We start from the raw sequence: 27918 nt of genomic DNA, 5'->3' as shown, positions 1-27918 counted from the left end.
CCCTTTCCCCCTGCCTTTCCTAGGTCAAAGCTCCGGCCGCAAGTCGAATGAAAATTTTGCAGCCAGAGCTTTTCGTACCTCAAAATTTTTGTAAGTAGGGACCTTCGTAAGTCGAGGGTCCACTGTACCTGACATAAGAGATAACTTACTATGTTTAGAAATAATGAGCAAGAGCCAGGCAAAGTTAGCTGAACACAAGTTTCACTGAAATCATTGGGTCAAGTAAGTCATAATAACAATTTAAATCCCATTGATCTAATTGCTATTATCTGAATTGGATACATGGAAACAAAAAACCCTACTTTTTAGGCCTAAAAATACAAATAAACCACCTGCAGTATTTTCATTTCTTATAAACTTAAGCTATTCCCTTTAAATGCTATTTTGTGTATCCCTCTCTTGTAGCCCTTAGCTTATGCACATGAGCACAGTCTCTGAAAAATAATAAGCCAAAGGTTGTTAGATGACATTTTAGTAAGTGCTTAAATTTTTACAATACACTGAGGTCATGCTTACTCATTTATCAATCCTTTATGTTTCATGTCCACTTAAAATGGAAAAAAGATAAAGCAACACAGCTGTGACAGCCTCAATTTAATAAAGTGCATTTTGGCCAGAGGGCCAAAAAAAGGGAGGACTGCCGCCTCCCATATCAGGAGCTCATTTGCTACAATTAATGACACTGGAAATTTCTGCCTCATGTGTGTTCCCATTTATGATATTACTGTCTCTTCAGTGCACAAATTCAAGCCCCCTTCAGAATAATGGAACCTTTGCATATTATCAAGGGAAGCCAGAGTAGCTTTGCAGAAACAATATTTTTCTTGTCCCATCATTTCAGAGTTTCATACAGGGAACTTCAGTAAAATGAATAAAATGTTGCCTCATGTCCAACAGCCACTCAGAATTCTGCTTATTTTTGAGGGAAAGAGAAGGAAAAAAACAGAAAGAAATTCCAGATAGGCAGGAAGCTAGAAGTAGCATACAATCTGCCTGGAAGCAAGGAAGAAGCCAAGTGCATGGATAGATAAGGCAAATTTCATTACACAAAGGGGATTTTTTTTCTCATTCTGAGCAGCTGTTTTAGAGAACAATTTTCTTCCCCATTACTGGAGGGGAAAGAGATATGCAACAATGCAAATTATTTTATGAAAGATATAGAAGACGTTTTCACAAACTTAACATATGCCTAGGAAACTGTAGTCTAAGCTGAAGATTCCTGCTAACTTCAAAAGAAAATGCCTAGCACACCTTGAAGTCACATTTTGGTACCACTGTAGTGTGTAAAGTATGTAAATGGAAATAAACTCTGCTTTTAATAAAACTGTATTGATGGGTAATTCAATAAATAATGAATTAATATGTAATAACATTGTGTAATATTTAGTTAGTATACTGACCCATCAGTGAAACGCACTATTCTGGGCAGTTTACAGCATAATAAAATAAGCAACATTACAAAATAAAATCTAAATAAATGATTTGAGAAATAAAACAAAATCAATGAAATCAAGACACATATTATCCCAATAACAAGCAGGATGTAAGAAATTAAATCATTGTATGTGACAAAGCAGATATCAATGTTTATTAAATATATAAATTGTAAAACAAAATAGATAATTCAAATTCTACAGGTTCTGCAGCAGCAGCAAAAAAAAAAACCTAACCAAGCGAACAAACCAAGCACATACTGTTGTAAAACACTGGCTGTCACAGATTTTCAAGATTTATTATGGAGAATGAGTTGCTTCACAGTACTGCTGCATGGCTATCATTAGCCCTTGAGAGCTGCAAAGTAAAATTGCACTGATTGCCCCGCTGAATACTCACATGATATAATCCTACCTAGCTCCAGAATTGTACCTAGCTCCAGGAAGTGTAAAGAACAATACATTCATGCAACAGTGCAAACCTGTGATATGCACTGCATTTCTCTTTCAAGCTCACACCTGTTGTTTGGATGCATTATTGTGTGCTCTTTCTGCAAATACATTTTAACAGGGTCCTCAGTTGAAAGGATTATTCAGTGGAACTGTAGAATGTTAAGTACTGGATTTCTGGTGCTGCAGATGGGTTCCTGGAGCTCTGATACCTCCTGCATCACAGAGAGCTAACGCCACTGACATCAAACCACAGCACCAATGGCAGCCCCTGCCAAATTTCATCAATGATACAGTAGCCCCCTGTGGACTCCAGGAGACAATCTACTCTCCTAAGCACAACCCAGGTCTCAACTTATATATTGATCACAAAATTGTAGAGGACTGTCATCTCAGAATTAATGTTTCTGATAGTGGAATGAGCATGCTTCTCTGATGATTTTTCACTGTCTCTGGTCATTAGGGTCACAAAAGGTTCCATCAATTAGGTAACTGTTAAAAGCATGATAATCATTGAAAAAAAGCAGTACAGTGGTGCCTCACTTGACGACGTTAATTCATTCCAGCGAAATCGCTGTAGAGCAAAAACGTCGTCAAGCTAAAAAAAGCCAATTGAAATGCACTGACAACCGTTCAATGCATTCCAATGGGCTGAATACCTGCTTGTCCAGCAAAGATCCTCCATACGGCGGCCATTTTCTGGTGTCTGTTAAGCGAAAAATCAGTCCCCAAAACAGCGGGGGGGGGCATTTTCTTCAGCTGGTGGCCATTTTGAAATCTGGCGATCAGTTGTTTGCTGATTGTCATAAAGTGAAAATCGGTTCCCGAAGCAAGGAACCGATCATAGTGAAATAAAAAAAATCCATTTAAATCATCATTTTGCGTTTGCAAAAGCGATCGCAAAAACTTCAACATTAAGCGGATTCGTCATACAGCAGGGTAATCATCCAGCGGGGCACAACTGTACTAGATAGTAACTGGGTGTGTAGTGAATCACACTGCATATTGGTTGATGATCTAGCAAGAAGCGCAAGAGTAACATCAGGTTTTGCAACAACACATATGCCAGAGGGTACCAAGGAAGCAGCATTTACTTCGAAAAAGATGTTACTGCCAGAGGTGGAAACAACAAAAATAGCATTTCCCAGTGATCTAATTCACTACCATGGTATCCAGTGACAACACGCCTCCCTAGTACAAGTGCTTTCTTATAGCTGATCTTTATAACACAGTAAGGTGTGGTATGCATATATAACAATCCAGATATGCAGTATGTAATACTCCACTTACAATGAACGAGGGACTTTCCCATAGTAAATTTAGAAACATGATAGGAAGGACTATTGCTTATGCAACCATAGTCCAGATATTTTCTTCGTCAACTCTTTTTAAAAGACAGTGTAAACATCACAGATACTTCGCTCCCATCTGAGTACAGTGGGGTCTTGACTTAAGAACGGCTCGAGTTAAGAACATTTTGACTTAAGAACCACTCTCATAGGAAAATATTGACTTGACTTACGTACTTAGATTTGAGTTACGAACTAAAAAAAACACGTGGGAGGCAGGGAAAGTGCAAAATTTGAAATTTCAGTTAACTGTTGGCCAGTGAAAAGGGTGCCTGTCTGCTTCCTCATTCCTCCCAGCGTTTAGAGAGTGGATTGGGAGACAGTCTTCAGACTGCCTGGTACTGTACTGCATGGACTGTATTTTTCCTGCCTTCCCTGAACCTTTCTTGACCTAAGAAAAAAAGAAACAAAATATCCCCCTCTAGTGGTCGAAGGCAGAATAGCAGCTTCCCATTAGTTTCTATGGACGGAAAAGAGCAGATACGGATCAAATGGTTTTCAATACATTCCTATGGGAAATGCAGATTTGACCTGCAAACTTTTTGACTTGAGAACTGCCTTCCAATATGGATTAAGTTCTCAAGTCAAGACCCCACTGTACAAAAAAGGAACAGAAAACATCATATGAAGCCAAAGAAAGAAGCATTTGCTTTATTTATTCTGCTTTGCAGACCACAACTCACATTATAAATAAACTTAGCATCATTTATGTTTGCACCTGGTAGCTACAGAAAGCATGTTGTAACCTAGCCACCTCCAGGATTCTCTAGAACAGTGGTTCCCACCATGGATCCCCAGATGTTCTTGGATTAAAACTCTTAGAAGCCTCACTACTACCTTTGCTGGCCAGGATTTCTAGGAGTTGTAGTTCAAGAACATCTGGGGACTCAAGGTTGGGAACCACTGCTCTAGACATATCTTAAGTTCTAACAAGGCTTGTTTTCCAAATAGGTTTTTCAGTGCTGGATAGAGTGGATAATCATTTTAAAAAAATAAATAGTGGATTTGATAAGATTTAAATAAGATTTTAAAATTTTTCATTACAAAAATGCTTTATGTTTTAGATAAGCACTGACAGCTTTTATTTAAAATACATTACAGTTTGAAGATCCCATTATAGAAGAGGGTTTATAAATAGTAATTCCATATACAGTATAAGAGAACAGAGTCCCTATAACCTTTTAAAACACATTTCATAAGTAGGATCCAACAGTTCTTGGACTGGATCTAAATTTTACTGGGTTCCATAGGCTTTTCTATCCATTATTTTGGTTTATCTCTCTCCTCAAATACTCAGTCTAGCACTCTAGTGCTTTGTCTAAAGATGCAATCAGGAAATTTTGCAGTTCTCAAACTGGGTTTGTGTCTCCAAAATACATATTTGTTGGTAGTAATATGTGGGGAAGAGAAGTAACAGAACTGACCACCCTATTTTCCAACTCTGACTAAAGTTATTCTAATCATGGAGCTTTCTCCATTTCATCTGTCAACATGATATAATTTTGGTAATTCTTGGAAACACTATTAAAATCTCCAGGAATTGCTTTCAACAGTTTTCTTGAGTGATGCTGATTCTTTTTCAAGTAGCATGGTTAAAAATAAGCTTGATCTGGAAAAAAAACATTAAAGTGTTTTCACAACATTCAGAAAGTCCATAAACTTGTTAAATACTATAGGTTGCTGTTGGAAGAAATAAAGATCCACAATACAGTGTTGCTTTATTTTAATAAAAACTTTTCAACATCTGTCTGGTTAGGGTGGTTGCCTCAAAAGAATAAAGTGAGTAAATCCTTCACAATGTATGCTGTTGAGATTGTTAATTTTCTGATGCCTTCACAAATATATTTTACTATGGGTTTTCATAACTTAAAAATTCATTTTCTGATATATCGACAAAATTAAACTGAGTTTTTAGAAAATGAATTACAGTGGTGCCTCACACAACGATGTTAATTGGTTCCAAAAAAATCAACGTTGTGTGAAACATCGTTCTGTGAAACACCATTTCCCATAGGAATGCATTGAAAACCGGTTAATCCATTCCAATTGGAACAGATTGCCGTCTTTAAGTGAAAAAACCCATAGGAAACATCGTTGAGTGAAACAATGTTTCCTCCATTGGAATGTACTGAAGCCGACTCAATACATTTCAATGGCTTTGCGAAGTCCGTTTTTGCTCATTTAAAAGTGCCTTACAATGTTTGGAACAGGTTTTCAATGCTTGCAATCGTTAGTCCACCTCCTGAACCCTATGCAAACTTAATTTGGTGTTGTTCTGAGTCGTCCTTAATTTTTGGTGATTTTTTGAATTTTCTCTCATTGGAATGCATTGAACTTTCCGTCCAATGCATTCCAATGAGAGAAAATTCAAAAACTCACCAAAAATTAAAGACGACTCAGAACAACACCAAATTAAGTTTGCACAGGGTTCAGGAGGTGGGCTAACGATTGCAAGCATTTAAAACATGTTCCAAACATTGTAAGACCCTTAAAAATGAGCAAAAACAGAAGAGCTTCAAAAGCACTGAAGTGCTTTTGAAGTCCTTTCTGATGTCCCTTTTCACTCATTTTTAAGGGTCTTACAATGTTTGGAACATGTTTTAAATGCTTGCAATCGTTAGCCCACCTCCTGAACCCTATGCAAACTTAATTTGGTGTTGTTCTGAGTCTTCGTTAATTTTTGGTGATTTTTTGTTTTCCCTATTTAAATGCATTGAACTCTCCATTCAATTGATTTAAATGGGGAAAATTAAAAAATCACCAAAAATTAATGAAGACTCAGAACAAAACCAAATTAAGTTTGCACATGTTTCACAAGCTGCACTATGGAATCCAAGCATTTAAAACAGGTATCAAACATTTTAAGACACTTTTAAATGAGCAAAAAGGGACATCGTTCAGTGAAATTCCCCCATAGAGAACATCGTTAAACAATGGGGGAAATTCCTCAAAAAAACCCATCGCTGTGTGAATTCATCGTTGTATGAAGCAATCGTTGTGCGAGGCACCACTGTAGTTTGATAACACTACAGGCATTCTGAAACAAAACCTATGTCTCTGAATTGTTAAGAATATATATTGACATTATAGCAAACAAGAGTGCAATGGAGAGAATCACGATTAAACTGAGTCTCTCTGAGTAGTTATTTAATTCATTATTTAAATTAATTCAATTTAAATCAAATCTATATTGCTGATGGGAGATAAATACCCAAAAGGTGCAGAAAATCCAATCATGGATGGATGGATAAGCTACCAGCAAGGAAGGGAGGAAGGGGCTACCAGCGCAGATTTCAACTAAGAATTATAAGCCTTTCTCCCAAGGATCCTTTTCTTCAAACTGTCAGCTCAAGGAAAAACATTAAAAGAGCATCCATGACATTTATTTGCGAGAAAATCACAGATGTTAACAAAACCTTGTGAAACATTCTAAGAAAAAAATGATAGTTTAGCAGCCTTGTATATTCTAGTGAAAAATTCAGTTTAAAGAAACACATTACAGTATAGTGAATAGTCTAGATCAGTGGAACCCAACCTTGGGTAACCCCAGTGTTCTTGGACTGCAACTCCCAGAAACCCCAGCCAGCACAACTCATGGTTGGGAAATGCAGTCCAAGAACACCTGGATTATCCAAGGTTGGGAATCACTGGTCTAAATATAAAAAGGGGTTGGCAAGTGATGAGCAAAAAACACCACTACATACAAAATTCCAAACAATATCAGAATATTTTGAACATAAGGAGGTTAACTTAACCCAGTGGTTCTTAACCTTTGTTACTCAGATGTTTTTGAACTGCAACTCCCAGAAACCCCAGCCAGCACAGTTGGTGGTGAGTAACCCAAGGTTAAGAACCAGTGACTTAACCTATACTTATTTGTGTAGACAGCATGTAATTCTAGGGTTTCAGAATGTATGCAGCCTAAAAAGGCAGACACTGAAATCCCGTTATATAGTGCCATAAATGGCAGAGCTTTAGCTACCATAAGGTAAGAAATCACCATACACATTATGTATTGCATGCTGAATCACATCTTAGCATGCAACAGATAAGATAATAATAACAACAGTAATAACAATGTGCTGTCAAGTCAAGTCAATAAGACGCCCCTATGTATAAGACGCCCACCCACTTTTCTAACCCAGAATTTCTTTCCTCGCAAGAAAGTAGAGGGGAAAGGCAGGGATCAAAGCACTTTGATCCCTCCCCCCTCCTTACTTCCGTGTATAAGACAACCCTAAATTTTTAATCTAGATATTTTAGAGAAAAGTATCACCTTATATACAGAAAAATACAGTATGTGTTTCCTTAGGCTTCTTGAAGGGTCCCAAATTGCCAGGCGTTTTGATTTGTCACAGGGTATTACATCATCCAGCTATTCATAGACTGTGAACTTCTCCATGCTAACACAAATGATTTTGCATCTTCTTCATTCATGTTTAATTCTTCACATTTCTATTACCACTCAGTCACTCTCCATGTTCCACAACTCCTGAAAAGAACCTTCCCACAATAAAACCTTGTACTTCATCAGTCCTTGCAATCCACTTAAACAAATAAACATTTAGAGATGTTGCATTTGCTCTGTCCAGCATTTATACAGTATTCATTACTTCTTTTTGCAAGCAAGCAAGCAAGCAAGCAAGCAAGCAAGCAAGCAAGCAAGCAAGCAAGCAAGCAAGCAAGCAAGCAAGCAAGCAAGCAAGCAAGCAAGCAAGCAAGCAAGTAAGCAAAGGACTGCCCATTGCAGGAAAATATTCCTGTAAAGACAGGTTATCACATTTGAGCCTGGATCAAAGTTAGCATGAACAGTACAATTCATTTTGTACCGGCCATCAAAAGAGGCTTTCATCAACTAGTTCTGCGACCAGTACTCCTCAAAGAAAGGTTGCCAGTGCAGTGCAATGAATCTACACTATCTCTATGACTGGGAGCTTTGCATGCACACCAATTGATTTAGAAGTATGTTCCTGAACCTTTTCTAACCCAAGTGCAGATGCCCTCTTGCCATTCAATTCCTATTTCTGTCTAATCCCCCAATGGCTATGGGAAGTCATAGCTGTTTCTTTCCTTTATAGTAGCATCTTAATTTCATGAAAAAGAAACATTTAAAGACTTCTCATAATTTTATTCAAGAGAAATTGAGGAATCTTCAAAAGCCCACAAAGTCAGTGGTGTGTGTGTCTGTCTGTGAGTCTGTGTCCGTGTGTGTGTCTGTCTGTGTGTCTGTGTCTGTGTCTGTCTGTGTGTGTGTGTGTGTGCGTGTGTGTGTGTGCGTGTGTGTGTGTGTGTGTGAGAGAGAGAGAGAGAATCAAACCATTATGCTGGTTGTTGTAGGTTTTTCGGGCTCTTTGGCCATGTTCTGAAGGTTGTTCTTGCTGACGTCTCGCCAGTCTCTGTGGCCGGCATCTTCAGAGGACTGCAGTGGGAACTCAGTCCACGCTCTGTTGCTGTTTGAATTGGGCCCTACAAGCAAATGGCTATTCCAAGAATGAAATCAAAAGAGACATCAAACCAAGAAAAGAACACCAAACTGAAGAGGAAAAACAGCCACCCACAAATAACGTATTTCTGCCATACATCAAAGGGGTCATGGACCGCATCGGAAAACTTTTGAGAAAACACAACCTACAAACAGTATTCAGACCAACCACAAAAATACAACAGTCAGCAAAAGACAAAAGGAACCCCCTCACCACTGCAGGAGTATACCGGATACCTTGCAGTTGTGGACAGGTATATATTGGAACCACAAAACGCAGCATTCACACCAGAATCAAAGAACATGGAGACACTGCAGACTGAAACAACCAGAAAAATCAGCAGTAGCTGAACATGCCCTAAAACAAGCTGGACATGAAACTCTATTTCAAAATACTGAAGTACTGGACAACACCAGCAATCATTATGTTAGACTGCACAGGGAAGCAATTGAAATCCATAAACATCAGCATAGCTTCAACAAAAAAGAGGAAAGTCTGAAACTGAACAAGGCCTGGCTTCCAGCATTGGAAAATACAGCCTGCAGAAGGTCAATGAACTCTACCCAGCCACAAGGACCAAGGATCATTGCACAAAAAATTCCTGCTAAAGACACCCATCAACCACAGTGACAGATAATCTCTCCCACTTATCACAAGAATACATCCACAACAAAAACATGCTGATCACCCTATCTTCTGAAAAGGACAAAAGTTGTTCCCACAGCTATAAATACTCAACTATCCAAGAAACAGCAACAGAGCATGGACTGAGTTCCTACTCCAGACCTCTGAAGACGCCAGCCACAGAGACTGGTGAAACATCAGGAAGAACAACCTTTAGAACACGGCCAAAGAGCCCGAAAAACCCACAACAACCATCAGATCCTGGCTGTGAAAGCCTTTGAGAATACAAACCATTATGCATTATATAGGGGGTGGAAGCAAGTTTCTAAATTGACATGATAAAGTCAGGACAGCTATATGACACATATCTAAACTATGAGAGAGCATTTTCCTTTATGACCTTTAAGATTTTATCCCACATACGGTGAACAGGTGCCTTATACCAGTGGTCTCCAACCTTTCTTGCACTGCAGACCGGTTTAGTGTGTGGGTGTCTGCGCATGCGTGGGCAGGAAGTGTGGGTGTCCGTGTGTGTGTGTGTGTGGTAAGAGTGGGTGTCCATGTGTGCATGGAGGGCATGCCTGCATCCATGCATGTGTTAGTGGTGTGCACGGATGTGCGTGAGCAGGGGTGTGTGCATGCGTCCGTCTGTCACGTTCCCAGGGGTTACAACAGCCAAAGTCCGATAAACCAGTCCAGGGTCAGGAATACCAAGAATGCAAAGCCAATGTCCATAAACCAACTCACAGAATGCAGTCCAAAGTCAGAGTCCAGAGTCCAATACACAGCGTAGTTCAGAGTCAGAGTTCAGAGTCAGGAACACGGTTCAAGAAGCGTGGATGCAAGCCAGGGGTTTTGACTCATTGCTTCCACAGAAATTCTGGCTGACTTATAGTAAAACAGCTCCTTGAGCTGCTGGAAACCTTTCCATCCTGTTAATATTCAGGGCTAGTTGAACGGATATTTCTGTGGACAGCCTTTGAGTGATCCTCTGACCTTTTGGTCCTACAGTAAGTCTTTCCCGAAGCCTGGCCCGAAGCTTGTCTGCTGGGGAAGGAGAATCTGGAGGCGGTTCAGGTGTTTCTGATCTCTCAGCATTCTCCTCTGCCTTAGTTAACCCTTCTGGTTCCAGGTCTTCAGCTGCACTCATGACACCGTCCGTCCGTGCAGGGGGGTGGGAGATCGGTCTCTGTGACCCGGTCCTGCCAAGGCCATAGACTGGTACCAGGCCATGGTCCAGGGTTTGGGGATGTCTGCCTTATGCCATAAAATAGCTCAGAGAAATTTAACAAGGGGGGATTTCTGGACTCTGTATCACCATAAAAAACAAAAACACCTTCCAAAAAACATTTCTACCCTAGAAGGACAGAGGAGCTCACCTTGGTCAGGTCTGTGAACCTAGACCAACCTTTTTCAATTCACAACTCCCTTTTATAATAGCCAAGTAACCTGCAAAACACACACACACACACAACGTTGCATAAAAAGGCATTTTAATGGCATCTTCTCAGAATGTAGAGGATTCTTTTTCCCCAAAAGGGCCTGTTTCTCATACATACATACACATACACACAAACTTTAACATCCAGCTCCAAAAGGTCAAAGAAGAAATTATTTAACAAGGGCTATACATATAAGGCAATCCTTGACTTTGCCAAAAAACACTTTGTGACTCCTTTTGGGTCATGACCCCCCTGGTTGGGAAACACTCATATGATCTTGCCTTAGCTACATGCTTGTTGCAATAAGATAACAAACTGTTTCTACAAACAAAGCCACGGGAATAAAGACTTCCACACAAACACCTCTCTTTCACACACACATGCAAACACTAGCAGATAAGCTTTCCACCTCAGGAGGATCATTACATCGATATATGTAACATCTAACGGTCCAAAACGTTCTTGTACTAGCCTCAAACCTAATCATTTTACTTAGAAAAAACTCCCAACAGGAATGTCTCCATTATTAGTGTAATCTATCTATGAACTGAACATTAGTTCTCCTCAGCCTTAAATAAAGATTTGTATCATCAATTCTTGAACTCTTACTTAATCTTTCGTTTGAGATTACTGCCTTTTAAACTGCAAGCCAAAGGAAGTTACGGGATCTTAAAAGTATACAGTGTCTTCACCACCATACCAACACACCTATTTTCTATTTTTAAAAAAAGGTGAGTTGGTGAAAAGTATGCTTTCTCTAAGTAATTACATTCTTATTATGCTAATTTTATTACAATTAAAACATCAACAACCATAAAAGTGTTTTTTGTCAATAGATAGATGACGGACAGCATTGAAAAGGGGCTCAGAGTACGTATTTATCTAGCTGGAAAGAATAAGGCACTTATCTGTAACTGGTTGTTTGAGTAGTCATCAGTGGATGAAAACATGGGCTTGCACTTGCACAAAGCCACTTCCAGAATGTTCCAGAGCAAAGAGCTAGTCCCACTGTTACCTCTGACATTGTACACCTTAATACTGACACCTTTGCCTCACAAGCCATCCACAGTATTGACAACTGCTCTAGCTTCAAATGCTCAGTAATCCACTCTACAGTTTGCTTTACCCTTTCTGCAATCAGGCATTGAACTTCTATTCCCAATATTCACCAATTCTAGTACTTGAATAATTTCAGCCTGTAGACAATGCCCTTTTCTCTCATGTTGAATCACTCATAATTCTCTAGATAATCTAATTTGTGTAGGATTCTACTCCCAAGGGGAGATTCCCAATCACCACTTGTCTGCTACCATCTTGTGTGCTATGTGGGAACACTCTTCAGAGTGCCAGTGCCCTTCTAGGCATCAACCCCAATATGAATGAACTTTAAATTTTTGGATGGTTCTTGCCACTCTCATCATAACATAACTTCACCATTCTTCCAACCAGCATCCTTCCCACTCTTCTTCCTATAGGGGTCAGTCTCCAAAGTAAAATTCCCCACTGAAAGTCTCCACAGTCTACACTGAAACAGGGAGTACTCTTGATCTCTATGACCATGAAATTATTGGATTCTACACAGGTCACTGTTCTTTGCCAAGAAGCTCAGCCTAGTTTGAAACCTGAATCTTACTGTCAAGTTCAACCAATTATATCTAATGAAGCTGTCACTATACTTGTTATTTTGGCCTCTGCCTTACCTGTATACCATCTTTCAATACTGGTGACAGTGATTGGAACTTTATCATAAACCATCACCACTGATACCTGGGCATTAACCATATCCATTCAGCTAAGTTATGCTATTGAGTTCAAGCAATGAACATCTACAGTTTTTTTTCTGTTCTACAATATCATTTTCAGCTCTCTGAAAAGAGATCAATTTGCTCTTAGTCAAGGGTGTCATTAAGAGAATTCCCACACTGCACACATTTGATGGGTTCTTCTTGCATTACTTCTCAATAGCAAGGAAGGCTTTCCTTTGATACTAGACCTCTGCAAAATATTGTAGTGTCAGGAATCTGCCTGATACTACAATATTCCTCATTTACTGCCTTTGATTTTAAAGATATCACCAGCACGTCTCCTCTCTTTCCTCACTGTCGTACAATCAGAACTGCAACTCTGCACCATGTAAATGGTGCATTAAAGAAAAACTCTCTGCAATTCAAATGGTTAAAATAAAAATGACAAGCCTAATTACTGTATAGTACGTACTTTATTTTTTCAGTTCTTGCTAACATTTCACCTGCAATTTTATGCATGGTTACCTAAGATTTAGTCCCATGGAACAGAATAAGACATATTTCTCAGCTAACATTCCAGATGGATAATTATATTACAGCATGCAGCAAAAAAAAACCCACTAAAGCTTCTTCTAATCTAGGCCAACATTTAAGGCATAAACATCTTCGTTACTGTTGTAGAAGAGATAGCCGTGTTAGTCTGTGCAAGCACTGTAGATAAAAGCAAAGTAGAAATAAAAAGTTTAAAAAATATAAAAACATGGTGGCATCATAAATACTTTTATTTTTTTTAATGTGAGCTTTCATGGACAATTCTACTTGAAGTGGACTTGTCTTTTTTCACTTTCACTTTCTATTTTGCCTTTATTTATAATCTTCATTACTGTATTCAATTATGTGGACTCTAGTCACAAAAGCATGTTTTCATTTTCAAGGTGTTACAAGACTCCTGTTTTTCCAAGCAGACTGTGCCTGAGATCAAACTTTATGGCAGTTGAATAGCTTTACTACAGCAAGTATATGACAGCATTATCATAACACAAGACAGGTTTATATTCAGTAAGGAAGCTAATGCAAGGAAAATGTAAGGCATGAAATTAAAGAAGCTATTGGAATTTGATTACAACCAAGAATCTAGATTACTATCAATGGAATTCTTGTTCCAAGTTAAATATTGTCCTTTTTATTAACGGGGTATCTTTTAAAAAACAGTAGTAGTTTATATTCCAATTTATCCGGTTTCTGTCTGAAAACATGGAATTTCCTCAATGAGCAGGTAATTAGTGCCTCTTTAAAAGCTGATCAAATGTTCATCAGCCATTAGGCATTCTAAATTTGAAACTCATTCCAGCATGCCTATGTGCACAACCTCTGGAAGGAATTTCTTATGTCACTTTGCAGCTATCTCTCTGGCATTACAGCAGCACTGACAATCTCAAGAGGAAGCGATATGTCCAGACTTCATCTATCACAAAACCCAGTTAACTGGAATTGGGAAGGAAGAGCTTCAATAGTTATTTTTGGAACTATGGCATGAAGCAGAAACTATATCCCTGAGTGACTGGATAACATAATACAGCCAACGCTGAAGTTGGAAGCATATGCCCAACCCTTCAATAATAATATACAGTAGCACTTTCACAGAGAAAGATGATACAGCATGAACTCTGTCCCATCTAGACAGCAAACACATCATCATCTTGGAATATGTCCTTCACTGATGGATATATTTTGAATAAAATCAAGGTCAAACTCATCTTTGCTTTGCTCCTTAAAAGTTGTTCACAAGACTGACCCACAAAGGCAACTCTCTGAGAAACAACACCTTTGTATTAAGGAGCACACATAATGCTCCAGTAGGTTCTTGCAATGCCAAGGCATCGTCCCATTTTCAGAGCAGTGTCATTGGTGTTGCTAAAATCAGCGCAAACCACATGAATGTTTCATGCAAATAAGTTCATCACACAGGAGGATGAAGTTCATGATATGAGTCACCAACAGGAATCATGCCCCAAGGATAACATGCAAAGCATGTTTCCCTGAGATAACAGTTCTGATGACACAGATGTGATTTCAACTGTGTCCAAGTTTTTTCATCTTAGATAAGTACATGAATAGGGAAACCCTTGGTCATCACTTAGTTCAAGAGACAAACTTAAAGTAGAGTGTTCTATATATCTGGAGACTCTCCACACAAGGCAGAATCTGAAAAATCACTTTTCCATTTGTATGGAAAAGCTATGTTTGCAGGACATGAACTGCTTCAGATTCATCACATAAGCCAAGTCGCACCACAGGGAGGCAGGGCTAGAGCACCCTTCTCACATGTTTGCTTGCCAATTTTAAATGGTAATGTTTTTTAAATGGGATTTTTTTTTTATTTTGCTACCTCTAAATCTTTTCTCTAACATTTTAAATACAATGCTATTTTTTAAAATATTTGAATAATTTACTTTTTTAGCTTTCAATATTATATTTTCAGTGATGTAAACCACCTTTTGTCTTTTTTATGAGAAATCTGTGCTAAAAATATTTAAGCAAACAAACAAACCTAAACAAGGTTTTTTAATATCTGCATTTTTGGCTGGTGCACAGTGGCTCCTATTCAAATGTATTTGAGAGCAGAGGCCAGAGCTTTATATGGAGGAGATGGGATGGACACAGCACGGCCAGTATAGGCCTTTTAATGAGACCAATCCTATCTATCCTGGAGGCATTGCCATCATGCATTCCAGGAGAGCCTACAAATTACTACAGGGACGTGGTGTACACACAACCATGGTTGTACCTGACTGTGGAGACCAGTGCATTGTGAACTGGGCCCATGGTAATGCACAATCATAACCAACATGGACTCTGATCTGCTGCTCACTATACACATAAATGAACATTTGTAAGCTGTGTACTTTCTTCATGTATAGAGACAAGTCTAAATGCCAACAGCACAATAATGCTCTCATTTCTATTCTTGCATTCTACAGTTTAATGAAGGGTTATTATTGCTTTGGGGAATAAATCATGCGGATAGAAGCTCATATCAGAATCCATTATTATTAATAAAAAAATCATTTAATCCTTCTTCCTTCAATCCCCTCAAGAAAATATGAATTTATAATAGTAATAAAATATTCAAACTCTTCATTCAATTTAGCTGAGATCTTGACAAAGATTCACATCTCAGTCTTATTATACCACCTCAATGGACTGTATGTTGCATTTAAATATTAGATTTTTCACAATTACAGCAGTTACTAGGGAAAGCCCCCACCCCATAAATATATATATTTAAAATTCCACAGTATAACTTTAATACTCTCTATAGCTGTAATCAATGATTTCTGTCCTTTAGTTATAGGACAGTATACAGTAAAATACAGTAGTTCAACATAAGATCCAGTAAAGATATACCTAGTTAATTTCCATGCCTTAATCACACCCTTCAGCAAAAGAAAGCTTTGTACAGTGGGGTCTCGACTTACGAACTTAATCCGTATTGGAAGGCAGTTCTCAGGTTGAAAAGTTCTTAAGTCGAATCTGCATTTCCCATAGGAATGCACTGAAAACCATTTAATCCGTATCTGCTTTTTTCGTCCATAGAAACTAATGGGAAGCTGCTATTCCGCCTTCTGCCACTAGAGGGGGATTTTTTTCTTTTTTCCTTTTAACCTAAGATGACTTAGCTTTTTAAAAAAGGGAAAAGAGTTCGTAACTCGAATCTAAGTTCGTAAGTCGAGTCCATATATTCCTATGAGAGCGGTTCGTAAGTCGAAACGTTCGTATGTCGAGCCATTCGTAAGTCGAGACCCCACTGTAAAGCAAAAAAAACGGTTCCCGAAGCAGGGAACCGATCATCGTCAAGCAGTTTTTTCCTATTTAAACATCATTTTGCGATCGCAAAATCGATTGCAAAAACATCATCGTGAAACAGATTCATCGTGGAGCGGGGTAATCGTTAAGCAGGGCACCACTGTACTTTGTTTAGCTCTGGGCGCCACCGTTTCAGAAAGATATAATCAAGGTAGAATATGTCCAAAGGAGGGCTTGCAAGATTATCATGGGTCTAGAAAATCTGTGAGATACAATTGAAAGGGTGGATATGTTTATCTGAGAAGATAGGAGTGATAGATGATGACCATCTTCAAATAGCTGACATGGTGTCAAAGGAAAAGGAAGGTGAAGCAAACTTCTTTTGTGTGGCTCCAACAGGGAGGATCCAAAGCAGTGCATTACAACTAAGCAGATTTTGGGCAAATACAATGGTGCCCTGCATAGCGACAATAATCCGTTCTGGAAAAATCATCGCTATCCAGATTCGTTGCTATGCAAAAAGAAAAAGCCCATAGGAATGCATTAAACCCCATTTAATGCATTCCTATGGGCTTAAAACTCACCGTTATGCGAAAATCTTCCATACGGCCGCCATTTTCGCTGCGGGCGGCCATTTTTTCCGGTAGCCATTTTGGAACCACCAATCAGCTGTTTTTAAAACATCGCTATGCGAAAATCGGTAAGCGGAACAGCTTACTGATAATCGCAAAGCGATGTTTTACCATTAAAAACATTGCAATTCCATCGCTATGCAGATTCGTCGTTAACCGAGGCACCACTGTACTAGGATGAATTTCCTGATCGTGACACCATTCAGCACTAAAGCAGACTACCTAGGAAAGTAGTAAATTTTCCTTCCCTAGAGGTTTGTAAACAGAGATAGAATAGCCATCTCTCAGGTATAATTTAGTTGTGGATTTTTGCAGTAATGGGAAATTGGGTAGATGATCCCTAAGTATCTTTTCCAACTGAAATCGTGTTGCTTAGCAATTACAGCTGTAGTAGGCCTACTAAATCATTGAAACAGAGGAGTTGACTCACCAAATCCCTGCTGATGTGGCCTATACTAGTTGCCACTTACTGAGCAACAAGAGTTTAGCCCCTTTTTCTATGATTCTTTAGTCTTTGGTTAATTGGTATTAGGGTTTTAGGGTCTTGCAATTGACCTGGAAGTGTATATATCAGGGAGTCTGGTATGAGGCATAGAGAGTTTTCTCTAATCTTAATGTACTCCCAGCGACCTAGAGAGAAGCCTGTTGAGAGTAGAAGAGGTCCAGAACCTTGTGCGATCTGTGTCATTCTATATCTTGCCAGTCAAGTTAAAAAGATTCTCCTACTGTCAATTGCTGTATAGGGGAGTGACTTCATCAAGAACTCAGTTTCTAGGTGCAAAAAGTCTTCTGCATATAGAAATATTCAAAGTGAGACTCTTCATTGGGTTCTTACCATTTTAGCATATGCACCAACACTACTGGGGCTTTCTCTCTATATGTATATGTATGTACAGGCTAGCTATATTGTGTCCAGGTTTACTGATATTTGTGAGATTTCTTCTGATTTACATTATTTATTTATTTATTTATTTATTTATTTATTTATTTGTTTATTTGTTTATTTGTTTATTTATTTATTAAACTTATATACTGCCCATCTAGAATGTCTCTACTCTGGGTGGTTTACATAAAGCATAAAAAATAAACTAAAGGTGAAATCTGAATTAATCACAGAGTCCAAGATGGAAAAAGAAAGAGAAGAAAAAAAGAAAAGAAATAGGCTAGGTGATGGCTGTAGGGAAAGCCTGCCTTATGGAGGGCTTTAGGACAGGTTGTGTTTTGACCTCTGGATGTTTTTATTGAAAAACCAGTTAACAATTGAGTTCTACAAAGTTTAATCCAAGAGGGACTTTCCTTTTTTAAAATCACTTCAGGCATGTTCTTTTAAAGACAAATTGCAAAAAAAGAGGCTTTTTAATCATGGAGTGCCATATTGGTGCTGATGAATGGACTGCAGTTATGAATGAGGTACAATGACAGAAGCAGATGAGTCACAGGTAAGAGAGATTTTAATGTATTTGGCAGCATATGTCGGAAAATCTAATGGCTGAAATAGTCTCTTTGTTTTTTATATCCTTTCCTTATATCTGCCTGAAAATGGAGAAAAATGAAATGAACAATTTTGGAGTTACAATAGTTTTCTTCATGTGACTTTTCTGTTAAATTGAAAGATAAATGCAGTTGTACTTTTGGGAAGAAATGGGTACCATTCTGCCTTCATGGCTGTACCTCCCTTCTCCATCTGAAAGGCTAGTTCTGTCTCTTTAGTTGCTTTTTCTTAGCAATTATGGCTGTAACAGGTTTCCAGTGCTCTCATGTGATGATACTCTGGTCAGTGTGGGAAGAAAAGAGACAAGGTGCAGTATAATTGAAGGATTGTGTTAGACTGGCCAAATCTCAGAGGTGATTTTGTGGCCTCCCAGTCCTCCAACTCTCTTATTTTTCCCCACCCTATCCCCCACAAAAAAGAAAAGAAAAAGAAAAAAAGGAATTGCTTCTCTTAGAAGCCTCTGGGAGCTGCAGGTGGTCAAAGCCCTCTCTCCCTTCACATGATTTAAACCAAACAACAGCAAAAGCAAAAACACAATGGGTCAGAACTGGAAATCAGCTTCCATCTACAGGCAGCTTTGGTCCCACCCCACCATATCTTCTTGACAGAGATCATTCACAAGGCAGATCACAAATAACAAGTAATTACAATACAGCCTCACCCCCTGCTGACATACCAACAGCTCTTAGTACAGTGGGGTCTCTACTTAAGAACGTCCCTACTTAAGAACAATCCAACTTAAGAACAGCTCCATTTGCTAAATTTTGCTTCTACCTGAGAACAGAAATCCAAGATAAGAACAGGAAAAAAAACCTTTCCTGCTCTTTTTTTAACCTTAGGTCATCTTAGGTTAAAAAAAATTCTCCCCCTAGTGGTAGAGTACGTATTAACCAGCTTTGCATTAGTTCCTATGGGAACTAATGCTTCAATGTACGAACGCACCTCTACATAACAAAAAAAATACCCAGAATGGATTAATTGGTTTTCAGTCCATTCCTATGGGAAATTTTGCTTCAACTTAAGAACGTTTCAACTTAAGAACACCATTCCAAAACGGATTAAGTTCTTAAGTAGAGGTTCCACTGTACTATGATCTAAAAACAGCTGATCGTCGGGTTTCAAAATGGCCCCCCGCTGTGCAAAATGGCCCTCCGCTGTTTTCAGGACTGATTTTTCGCTTTACAGGCACCAGAAAATGGCCACCCTATGGAAGATCTTCACTGGACGATGAGGTATTTCACCCACTGGAATGCATTAACCGGTTTTTAATGCATTTCAATGGGTTTTTTTCCCGCTTGACGACATTTTGTTCTACAGCGATTTTGCTGGAACGGATTATCGTCATCAAGCGGGGCACCACTGTAATGGAAGATCTTACCAAAGCCTTGCTGAAATCAAGATATACTACATCCATAACATTAACCTGATTTGCCAAGGTTGCTATTTTATCAAATAAAGAGGTAACATTATTCTGGCATGACAGGTTTTTGAGAAACCTATGCCACCTCTCAATGATCACTCCGTTTTTTTCTAAGTGCTTTAAAATTTGCTATTTCATTATCTGTTCTACAACCTCTTTTGATATCAGAGATGAAGAGTCCACAATTGTCCACATCCTCTTTTATCACCTTTTCTGAAAACAGAAACACATTTGCCCACATCTAGTTCCCAGAGACTTAACCTATTTTCCAATTATTCTCAAACATTATAGACAGAGATCACAACATTACATATGCAAGTTCCCTCAATACTCTTGGCTGTCATTCAACTGTACCTGGAGATCTGAATTCTACAGTAGCTAAATAACCCACCTTCTTACCTACTGGGGGGCGTAGAAGGATTCTTCCCAAAAAGTGAAAAAGCACTGTGATAACATTCAGGTGTCCCCTGGGCAATGGTGTGCAGTACAAGAAGGACTGTACAGGAGCAGCACTAAACCCACCCACTTCATGATGTCAAGGTAACATTTCTGTACACATCTCAAACTCTGACCACCTCTTGTCAAAAACAATCTGATTGTCTTGACATTTCAACTGATTTTTTTATTTTGCCTCTATTTCAAGTGTGTCCATGATTCTGAACTAAGCAATGCTCTGATGTGAATAAAGAAAGAACTTATCAGAGGTGCATCCTCATTTTTGCACCATTTATTTTATTTCACCAGACTGAGGGTATTTGAGAGAAGACAGAGGCAAAATAGATATTACAGTGGGGTCTTGACTTAAGAACTTAATCCGTATTGGAAGGTGGTTCTCAAGTCGAAAAGTTCTTAAGTCGAATCTGCATTTCCCATAGGAATGCATTGAAAACCATTTAATCCGTATCTGCTCTTTTCTGTCCATAGAAACTAATGGGAAGCTGCTATTCTGCCTTCTGCCACTAGAGGGGGATATTTTCTTTCTTTTTTCCCCTTAGGTTCAGGGAAGGCAGGGAACACTAAAGGCAGCACTTTAGAACTCTTTTTTTTTTTTAAACAAAGCCAATTTTAAATAATGTTTTAAAGCATGTTGTGCTGATTTTTTCAGCACAAAGGCACTCAGGCAGGCTTTTTAGGGACTGAGCAAGCCTCCGGAAGCCTGCTCAGAGCCAGCCGATCAGCTGTTAGGCGGGGAGAGGAGCGGGGAAAACCACAAAATGGCTGCCAGGCTCTTTCTGGGTGTCGGCTTTTAGCTCTTTCCTGCTCTTTTTCCTGTGGTTTGGGGGCTACCAAGGCCTGGTAAGTGACTTTATTTAACAGTACAGTATTTATTTTTAAGTTTCTGACCCTTTTCCCCCCCTCCAGAAGCCTCTAAGGGGAGGGAGGGGGGACTTTTTTCCCTGTTCGTAACTCAAGGGAAGTTCGCATGTGGAGTCCTTACTTTCCCTATAGGGCAGGTTCGTAACTCGAATTGTTCGCAAGTCGGGTCGTTCGTAAGTCGAGACCCCACTGTAAGCAGTTCGGCCATCTGCGCTAGTACTGTATTTATTTGTTTTCTGCATGCAGCAGACCTATTACTCCAGAGATTTCAAAGCAGTATACAACAAAAGCTTTCAAGATTATATTAAACACAAAACACAATACAGTCAACCCACAACTTCCAAACATCCCTAGATATGGACTTTTCAATTTACGAACAGCTTCGTTGGCAAAAATTGGCATCGACTTGCAAACGGAGCTCGACCTACAAACGAGGTCGAGGCTCCGTTCGCAGGTCAATGCCATTTTTTTGCCAACGGAGCTGTTCGTAAATGGCTCCCTGCAAAAAGGAAGGGAGAAAGGGCTGGAAATTCTAATTTCCCGCCCTCTCCTCCTGCCTTTTTGCCTTCAGAGCTCTCAAAGGGCTTTCCCCCCGACATCTGAGGAAGTCATTTGAGACCTCCGAAGCCAAAAAGGAAGGGAAAAAGGGCAGGAAATTGGAATTTCCAGCCCTTTCCCCCTACTTTTTTGCCTTTTGAAATGCTGGAACGGATTAATTCCGTTCCTATGCATTTCAATGGGAAATGGTACTTCGACTTACGAACTTTTCGACATACGAACGTGGTTCCAATACGGATTAAGTTCGTAAGTCGAGGTACCACTGTATTTATATTATCTCTATAACACATGGTTGATTGAACTACTTAGGAAAAGCTTCCAAAACTATGCATCTAAGACCATAAATTGTTGAGCATGTCAAACTTCTGAAGGAGTAGTGTCCCATATGATGGGTGTCACCATTCTAAATCCCCTGCCGTGAATGATTGTAGAGAGGGCTTCAGGTGATGTAATAGCAGGACCTCTCCATTTCAAGGACTAAAGGTCCATCACAGAGGCCAATTTGGGGTTATGGGAGTTTGGGATGGCAGGGAAGATGCAGTGGTATTAGATCCAATGGAAGAAAACTGGATATGCCAAAGTGTAGAATTGTTGATGAGTAATGAAGGTTATGGTTATAGTGAAGGAATATGGTTATGGAGAGGGAACAGAAAATAGAAAAGAGACCTAAAGACATTATGAAGGAAAACTGGTGGGAAAGTACAGGTCTCAGTTTCAAATTACACAAATTATAGTGGTGCCTTGCTTAACGAGCGCACCGTTTAACGACAAATCCGCATAGCGATGTCGCTTTTGCGATCGCATTGCAATGTTTACATAGGCAAAAACTCGTATTGTGATGATCGGTAAGCGTTTCGCTTACCGATCTTCGCATTGCGATGTTTTTTTAAACAGCTGATCGGCGGTTCCAAAATGGCCGCCGGGTGCCCAAAATGGCCACTGCAAGTGTTTTCGCGCCCTGCCCTCGCTTACTGAGGGTGCGAAAATGGCGGCGCTATGGAGGAACTTCACTGAACGGTGAGTTTGGGCCCCATAGGAACACATTAAACCAAGTTCAATGCGTTCCTATTGGTTTTTTCGATCCGTTTAGCGATGTTTCTGCATAGCGACGATTAATCCGGACGGATTAATGTCGCTATGTGGGGCACCACTGTATTACAATCTTCATTCCATTTCTCTTGCAAGACCCCAAACCTCTGAAAATGATGGATTTCTTTCCCAATTCTTTTAATCAGTCAATGTAGATGAAATTAAACACATTCTAATCATTAATTATAAATGGAATTCTTCTTTATAAAACAATTAACTCCTATTAAAATACTCATTTATAATAGGAAATGATTGGTGAGTTACTAGGATCCTGATTTGTAATAGAAATTAAATAATCTTTTCCTTAACAGATTGGGCTAATGTGCTATTTTGGGAGCTCTAGTACTTGGTATTCAAGATTAGAATGGTCATTAATAGAATTTCAAGTTCCCCGCTTAAATTCTCTGTTCTGCAGCATGTTCTACAACACAACGAATTTTTAAAAATCAACTGCAATGCAGATGTAGATCTAGGGAAAAAAAAACAACGTATAGTAACACAGGTTTAATTTTACATATATTTAGAAAACTTACTAAATTATTGGAGCAATCTCAACTGTTCTAACCGTCTTTTCAGACACACACCATAGGCTAATGCACTGATTATTCAAAATACATTTCACACAATTTTGTTTTACTATTTCTCTTTCTGTTGTTGTAATATACATCAGGAACTCTAATAATCATACAGAACAGAAGAGCTAAGAGAAATGGACCCTCCACAGAAGACAAGAGAGAGTCTCTACAGAATACTATCAAACATATTTAGATTTTTTTTAAAAGTTGTATTATGTCTTTATCTCCTAGCTTTCAGAAAAATATAGCCTTGTTTCCTCTTTCACAGTCATTCTATTCATTTCAAACATTCATGTTATTCATTCATATTCCACCCTTCTTTCAGGGTGCTAGAGAAACACAAGTTCTCTCTGCCAGTGAGGTAGGGTACACAAACAGACTGTTCTTACACAAACCCAACTTTCCCTAACACAGTGTACTCAAGATATATCACCCAAGTAGCATTACCACTGCTGACTTGCTCAGTGGGAACAATAATCCAAGATACTGTCAGAATTTGTTCCTTTAAGTGAAGAAGGGGTTAAATTTAATATTGTAGTAGAGAATGTGAAGTCATGCATGTAATGTGAAGCCAAGGAATGACTGAGAGCATACAGGTGGGACAAGCTTATGGAATGCTTGTTAACCATGATCAGCTGCCACGTGTGCAGTGATTGGTTGGTCTGTGTATATAAGCAAGAGAGTCAGAACAGAGCCTTGCCACTCAGTTATGAGTCTGATGAGCCATTTGCTTTACTTGACTATGTATATAATGTTGCTCTGAGATGTCTATGCCAGTGTATATGTTGCGATGTATATATATCTAACCAAGCCTAATACCTAATGTTGTAAGTTGGATCAGAACTCTCTCTGTGCATTTTCTCACATTTGTGTCTTTACTCTGCTAATGAAGTGGGAGGATTTAAAACAGCTACATAAGAGGCTCTGTGTAACTTGTCTTTAATTCTAAGGTTTGTTTTTCAGAGTGCTCTTACAAGCTTCATATCCAATCTGACTCCAAGCTTTTGGAGAGGAAAGAGCCATATAAAGCCTCTGGAGTTGGCCCCACGTCAACAGATATGTAGACATGAAGGACTGCGGTTACATTGTGAGCAGCACTGGCAATGCTCCCTCTGTCTCCAGCATGTGAAGACCCCTTTGTGAAAGGGGCTACTGTTTAGAAAGTATGAATTTATTCTATACAACTCTTTTTAAACAGGGAAAACTACTTCTCTCATTTCTAACCTGTTGATTCTACACCCCAAGGGAGTAAAGGCAACATTTAAGCCCTTCTATGCCCACCATTCTGCTTAGTTTATCCACCCAATGGCTTTTACCACATAAACGGGTTTGAATTTGTATTTGCACAGAACAAGCATACACATGTGAAATCCTATAGTAAAGATGGGGGGAGGTTGCAGTCAGAAAAGCCACCTACAGCTGGAAGCTGTGAACAGGAAAAGACTGCAGTCATGTAAGAAAGAAAGTACATCCTCTTTGGATTTTATGGTTTTACGTATCAGGACATAATAATTTACATGGTACACTGTGTCATGATTTATTTTACAAAAATAAAATCAAAATGGCGAAGCCAGTTGTGAAAAACTAAGTACTGTACAACCTTACTGTTTCCATAGGAATTAAGAGGCTAAGTAGCAGTCATGTGTGCTAACCAAATGCCCTTGAATAACTGATCATTAGCAAGTGTTACCACCTCTATAAAAGCCAAAGTTTTAGTAGTTTTCTGGTCTGGAGCATTCAGGTATGTGTTAACAAACTGCCAAAGAGGAAACACATCAGCAATGATCGTAAAGAGGAATTGCTGCTGCTCAAAAAGACTGAACAAGTATGATTTATTTGGAATGGTTGCCAGCTAGAACAACAATTAAAGCAAAATATCTCAACTGTAACATTGGTAGATAACATGAAATTAATACAACATCAAATAAATCTATGGTGGACATAAAAAATGGCAATGAAGATAAAACAAGTGAAACAAATTTTGTTTGAAAAGGCAAATAAACCAGGCAGGTGGCTCTCCTATAGATTGAGAAGAGAACAAACAAGAAATCAAATCACAAATCTTAAAGACCAGGAAGGAAAGAGCAAATGGCAGCAGAAGAAAATTTTAAAAATTGTCAAGGACTTCTCTCAAGCGTTATATAAAGAACCAAAGAAATTTTTAACAGATCAAAAAGAATATCTACAGAAGCTCCAACTAAAGAAACCATCCAAAGAAAACCAAGACACTTTGAACTTTTCAATAACAATGTGTGAAATTGTGGAAGCTATTAAAAAGCAAAAGAATCAGAAATCCCCAGGAAGTGATGGAATCCTGGCTGAACGCTACAAAAATTTTGAAGAAGTTCTAGCTTTACCTTTTAAAGAAGTAATACAAGAAATGGAAACAAAAAAAGAGAATCCGTCTTCTGAGAAGGAAGCAATTATTTCAATAATACATAAGGAAGGAACAGATCAATCAGAAATTAAGAATTATAGACCAATCTCACTACTGAATGTAGATTATAAAATTTTTGCAACAATACTAGCAATACAGGACTTGTTCTCCATGAATCCCATTCAGTACAGAAAGAAACTGACCCTCACCTGGCAGAACAAATCAAACAGTCTGTGGTCACAAAAACTACTATTTAAGTAGAAAATATTAGAACAGCTTTTTTTAAGTGCACAGTTTAGTGTGCTACAAACATTTTACCAGGTCAGTAGGATTTTATTACCATGTTCTTCAACTGACATAATTTACACAGATGAGAAATATTTTCTTCTCCAATACATACATTTTAAAATATTTTCTCTCTCTCCATTATTATGCTGCATAACAAAACAAGCTGGCAGGGTTCTACAGTTTTTATTTAATAATGCATATGGAAAACTGAAAGGGTGTTACTGAGGTTATTAGGAATAAGGAAGTGTACGTTTAAAAAGTACAGTAGTTAGTTGGTGAAACACATAATTAAAGACATCATTGCACATGAAAGCTCAAGCTCAAATCACAACTTGCAACAAATGTGACTGTGGGCCGAAAAAAAAATATTTACTATTTCTCAGGTGTTACATATTCAGTGTGTGATTGCAAATACACATTTATAAGAGAAATGTGCAACTCACTCAGAGATAAGGGGCTTCTGGATTTTAGCAACTGCCTTAGGCATCATTGCAGAAGAAAGCCGGCCCAAAGCATCACTTCAGAAATTTCTATCTGACTGGCAAAGAAATCCAAATGAGTAGCAAAAACATTCCAAAATGAAACCTAGGAAGTACAGTGTGCTGCTTATATACTGGCCTCTAGCTCTTTAAAAGCACTCTCTGGGTGGTTTGCAGTTTAATTATGCAGGCTACACATTGAAAAGGAAATTGAACATTTTAAGAAAAATCTTTTCCAGAAACACATAATACAGTTTGCTGCCTACAAGTATCACAAACTGCACACTGCAAGAACATAAATATGTTAAACTTGGTCATAAGTCTTATCACGGCCATTTGAGCTATATGCTTTGTATGAAAAAGCACAGAATACACACTTATTGTATGAAAAAGAACAGAAATAAGTAAGGTAGGACAGCCACATATGTATTTGTTTTGCAGCATGTAAGTGCCTGACTATGAGTTCATTAGACATGTGTGCCAAGCACACATGCAGCAGAACATACATGTAAAATCACCACATGCAACAGTGTGTATACAATATGCATGCTTTTCTTTATGCAGAAGCAGCTTTCGGCTTTTGCCCAAAAAACAGAAGTGATGATTAGAAGACCTTTCTAAAAAGGAAGCTAAAGCAACATCGTCATATTCAGACAGATTTTTTTCCTGTCAGATTGGATATTATACAGAGAATGATTCTATGTGAGATATGTGCAACGTTTCTTGGAGGATTACATTTGTCAGGATGTTTTTCAAGATCAAAGACAGAAGCCATATCTGAGTTATGATTAATCCCTTTTCCACAAGTATGGGTTGGCTCTTTTTGAACTGAAAGTCCCAGAATTTTCCACTAATTCCCCAGGCAGAATTCTGGGAGATACAATCCACAACCTCAAATCTGCAGACCTCTAGATTTTGCTCCCTCCTGAAGAAGGGCTTTGGGGTGATTCACCCCTGACATTGTCACAGTAATTCATGGAAGTCATAATTCATTGAGCCTAATGTGCAGTATGACTCCCAACATTATCCATGCCCACAAAGGTCTGGTCTCCATTTGCTGATCAACTACCCCCACCATCATGGACAGGGTAACTTTATTACGGTCAAAGACCAGCAAGACCAGAACAATATAAAATAAATACATACAATTGCAGTTTCATAAAAATAAGCAGAATTATACATTCTTAAGTTAAAATCATGATTAAACCAGCCCCTTCTTTCAAATTCATAACATCATAACCAGCGAAGCTGAATCTATATCTTTAAAATAAGTGAAACCACAACCAATGTTATGTTATAAAAGCATTACACTGTCCGTCTTAGATTGCAACCCGAACATCTGATTGCAAATAACTATC

General features: G+C 38.6%; 1 protein-coding gene and 1 long non-coding RNA gene across 19 annotated transcripts in view; both read right to left on the bottom strand.

Annotated features, from left to right (window-relative positions):
• LOC144589239 (uncharacterized) overlaps positions 1-27918 on the bottom strand; it is a 701357-nt gene that overhangs the window by 554071 nt on the left and 119368 nt on the right. The gene's annotated exons all lie outside the window — the stretch shown is intronic.
• The window catches only part of SLC66A2 (solute carrier family 66 member 2), a 128758-nt gene that overhangs the window by 44319 nt on the left and 56521 nt on the right, over positions 1-27918 (bottom strand). The window contains exon 6 of one of the 18 annotated variants that reach the window (XM_072998712.2): positions 280-25435. The exons of the other annotated variants lie outside the window; for them this stretch is intronic. Coding sequence (XP_072854813.2) covers positions 25249-25435 — 187 coding nt within the window. The 3' untranslated portion in view covers positions 280-25248. Of the gene's footprint in view, positions 1-279; positions 25436-27918 lie in introns of those variants that run through there. 18 annotated transcript variants of the gene reach the window in all.

This window comes from Pogona vitticeps, chromosome 4 (genome assembly GCF_051106095.1).
Source record: "Pogona vitticeps strain Pit_001003342236 chromosome 4, PviZW2.1, whole genome shotgun sequence".
Taxonomy (NCBI): domain Eukaryota; kingdom Metazoa; phylum Chordata; class Lepidosauria; order Squamata; family Agamidae; genus Pogona; species Pogona vitticeps.
The sequence above is the reverse complement of the archived record's forward strand: the minus strand, read 5'-3'. Positions and strand labels throughout refer to the sequence as shown.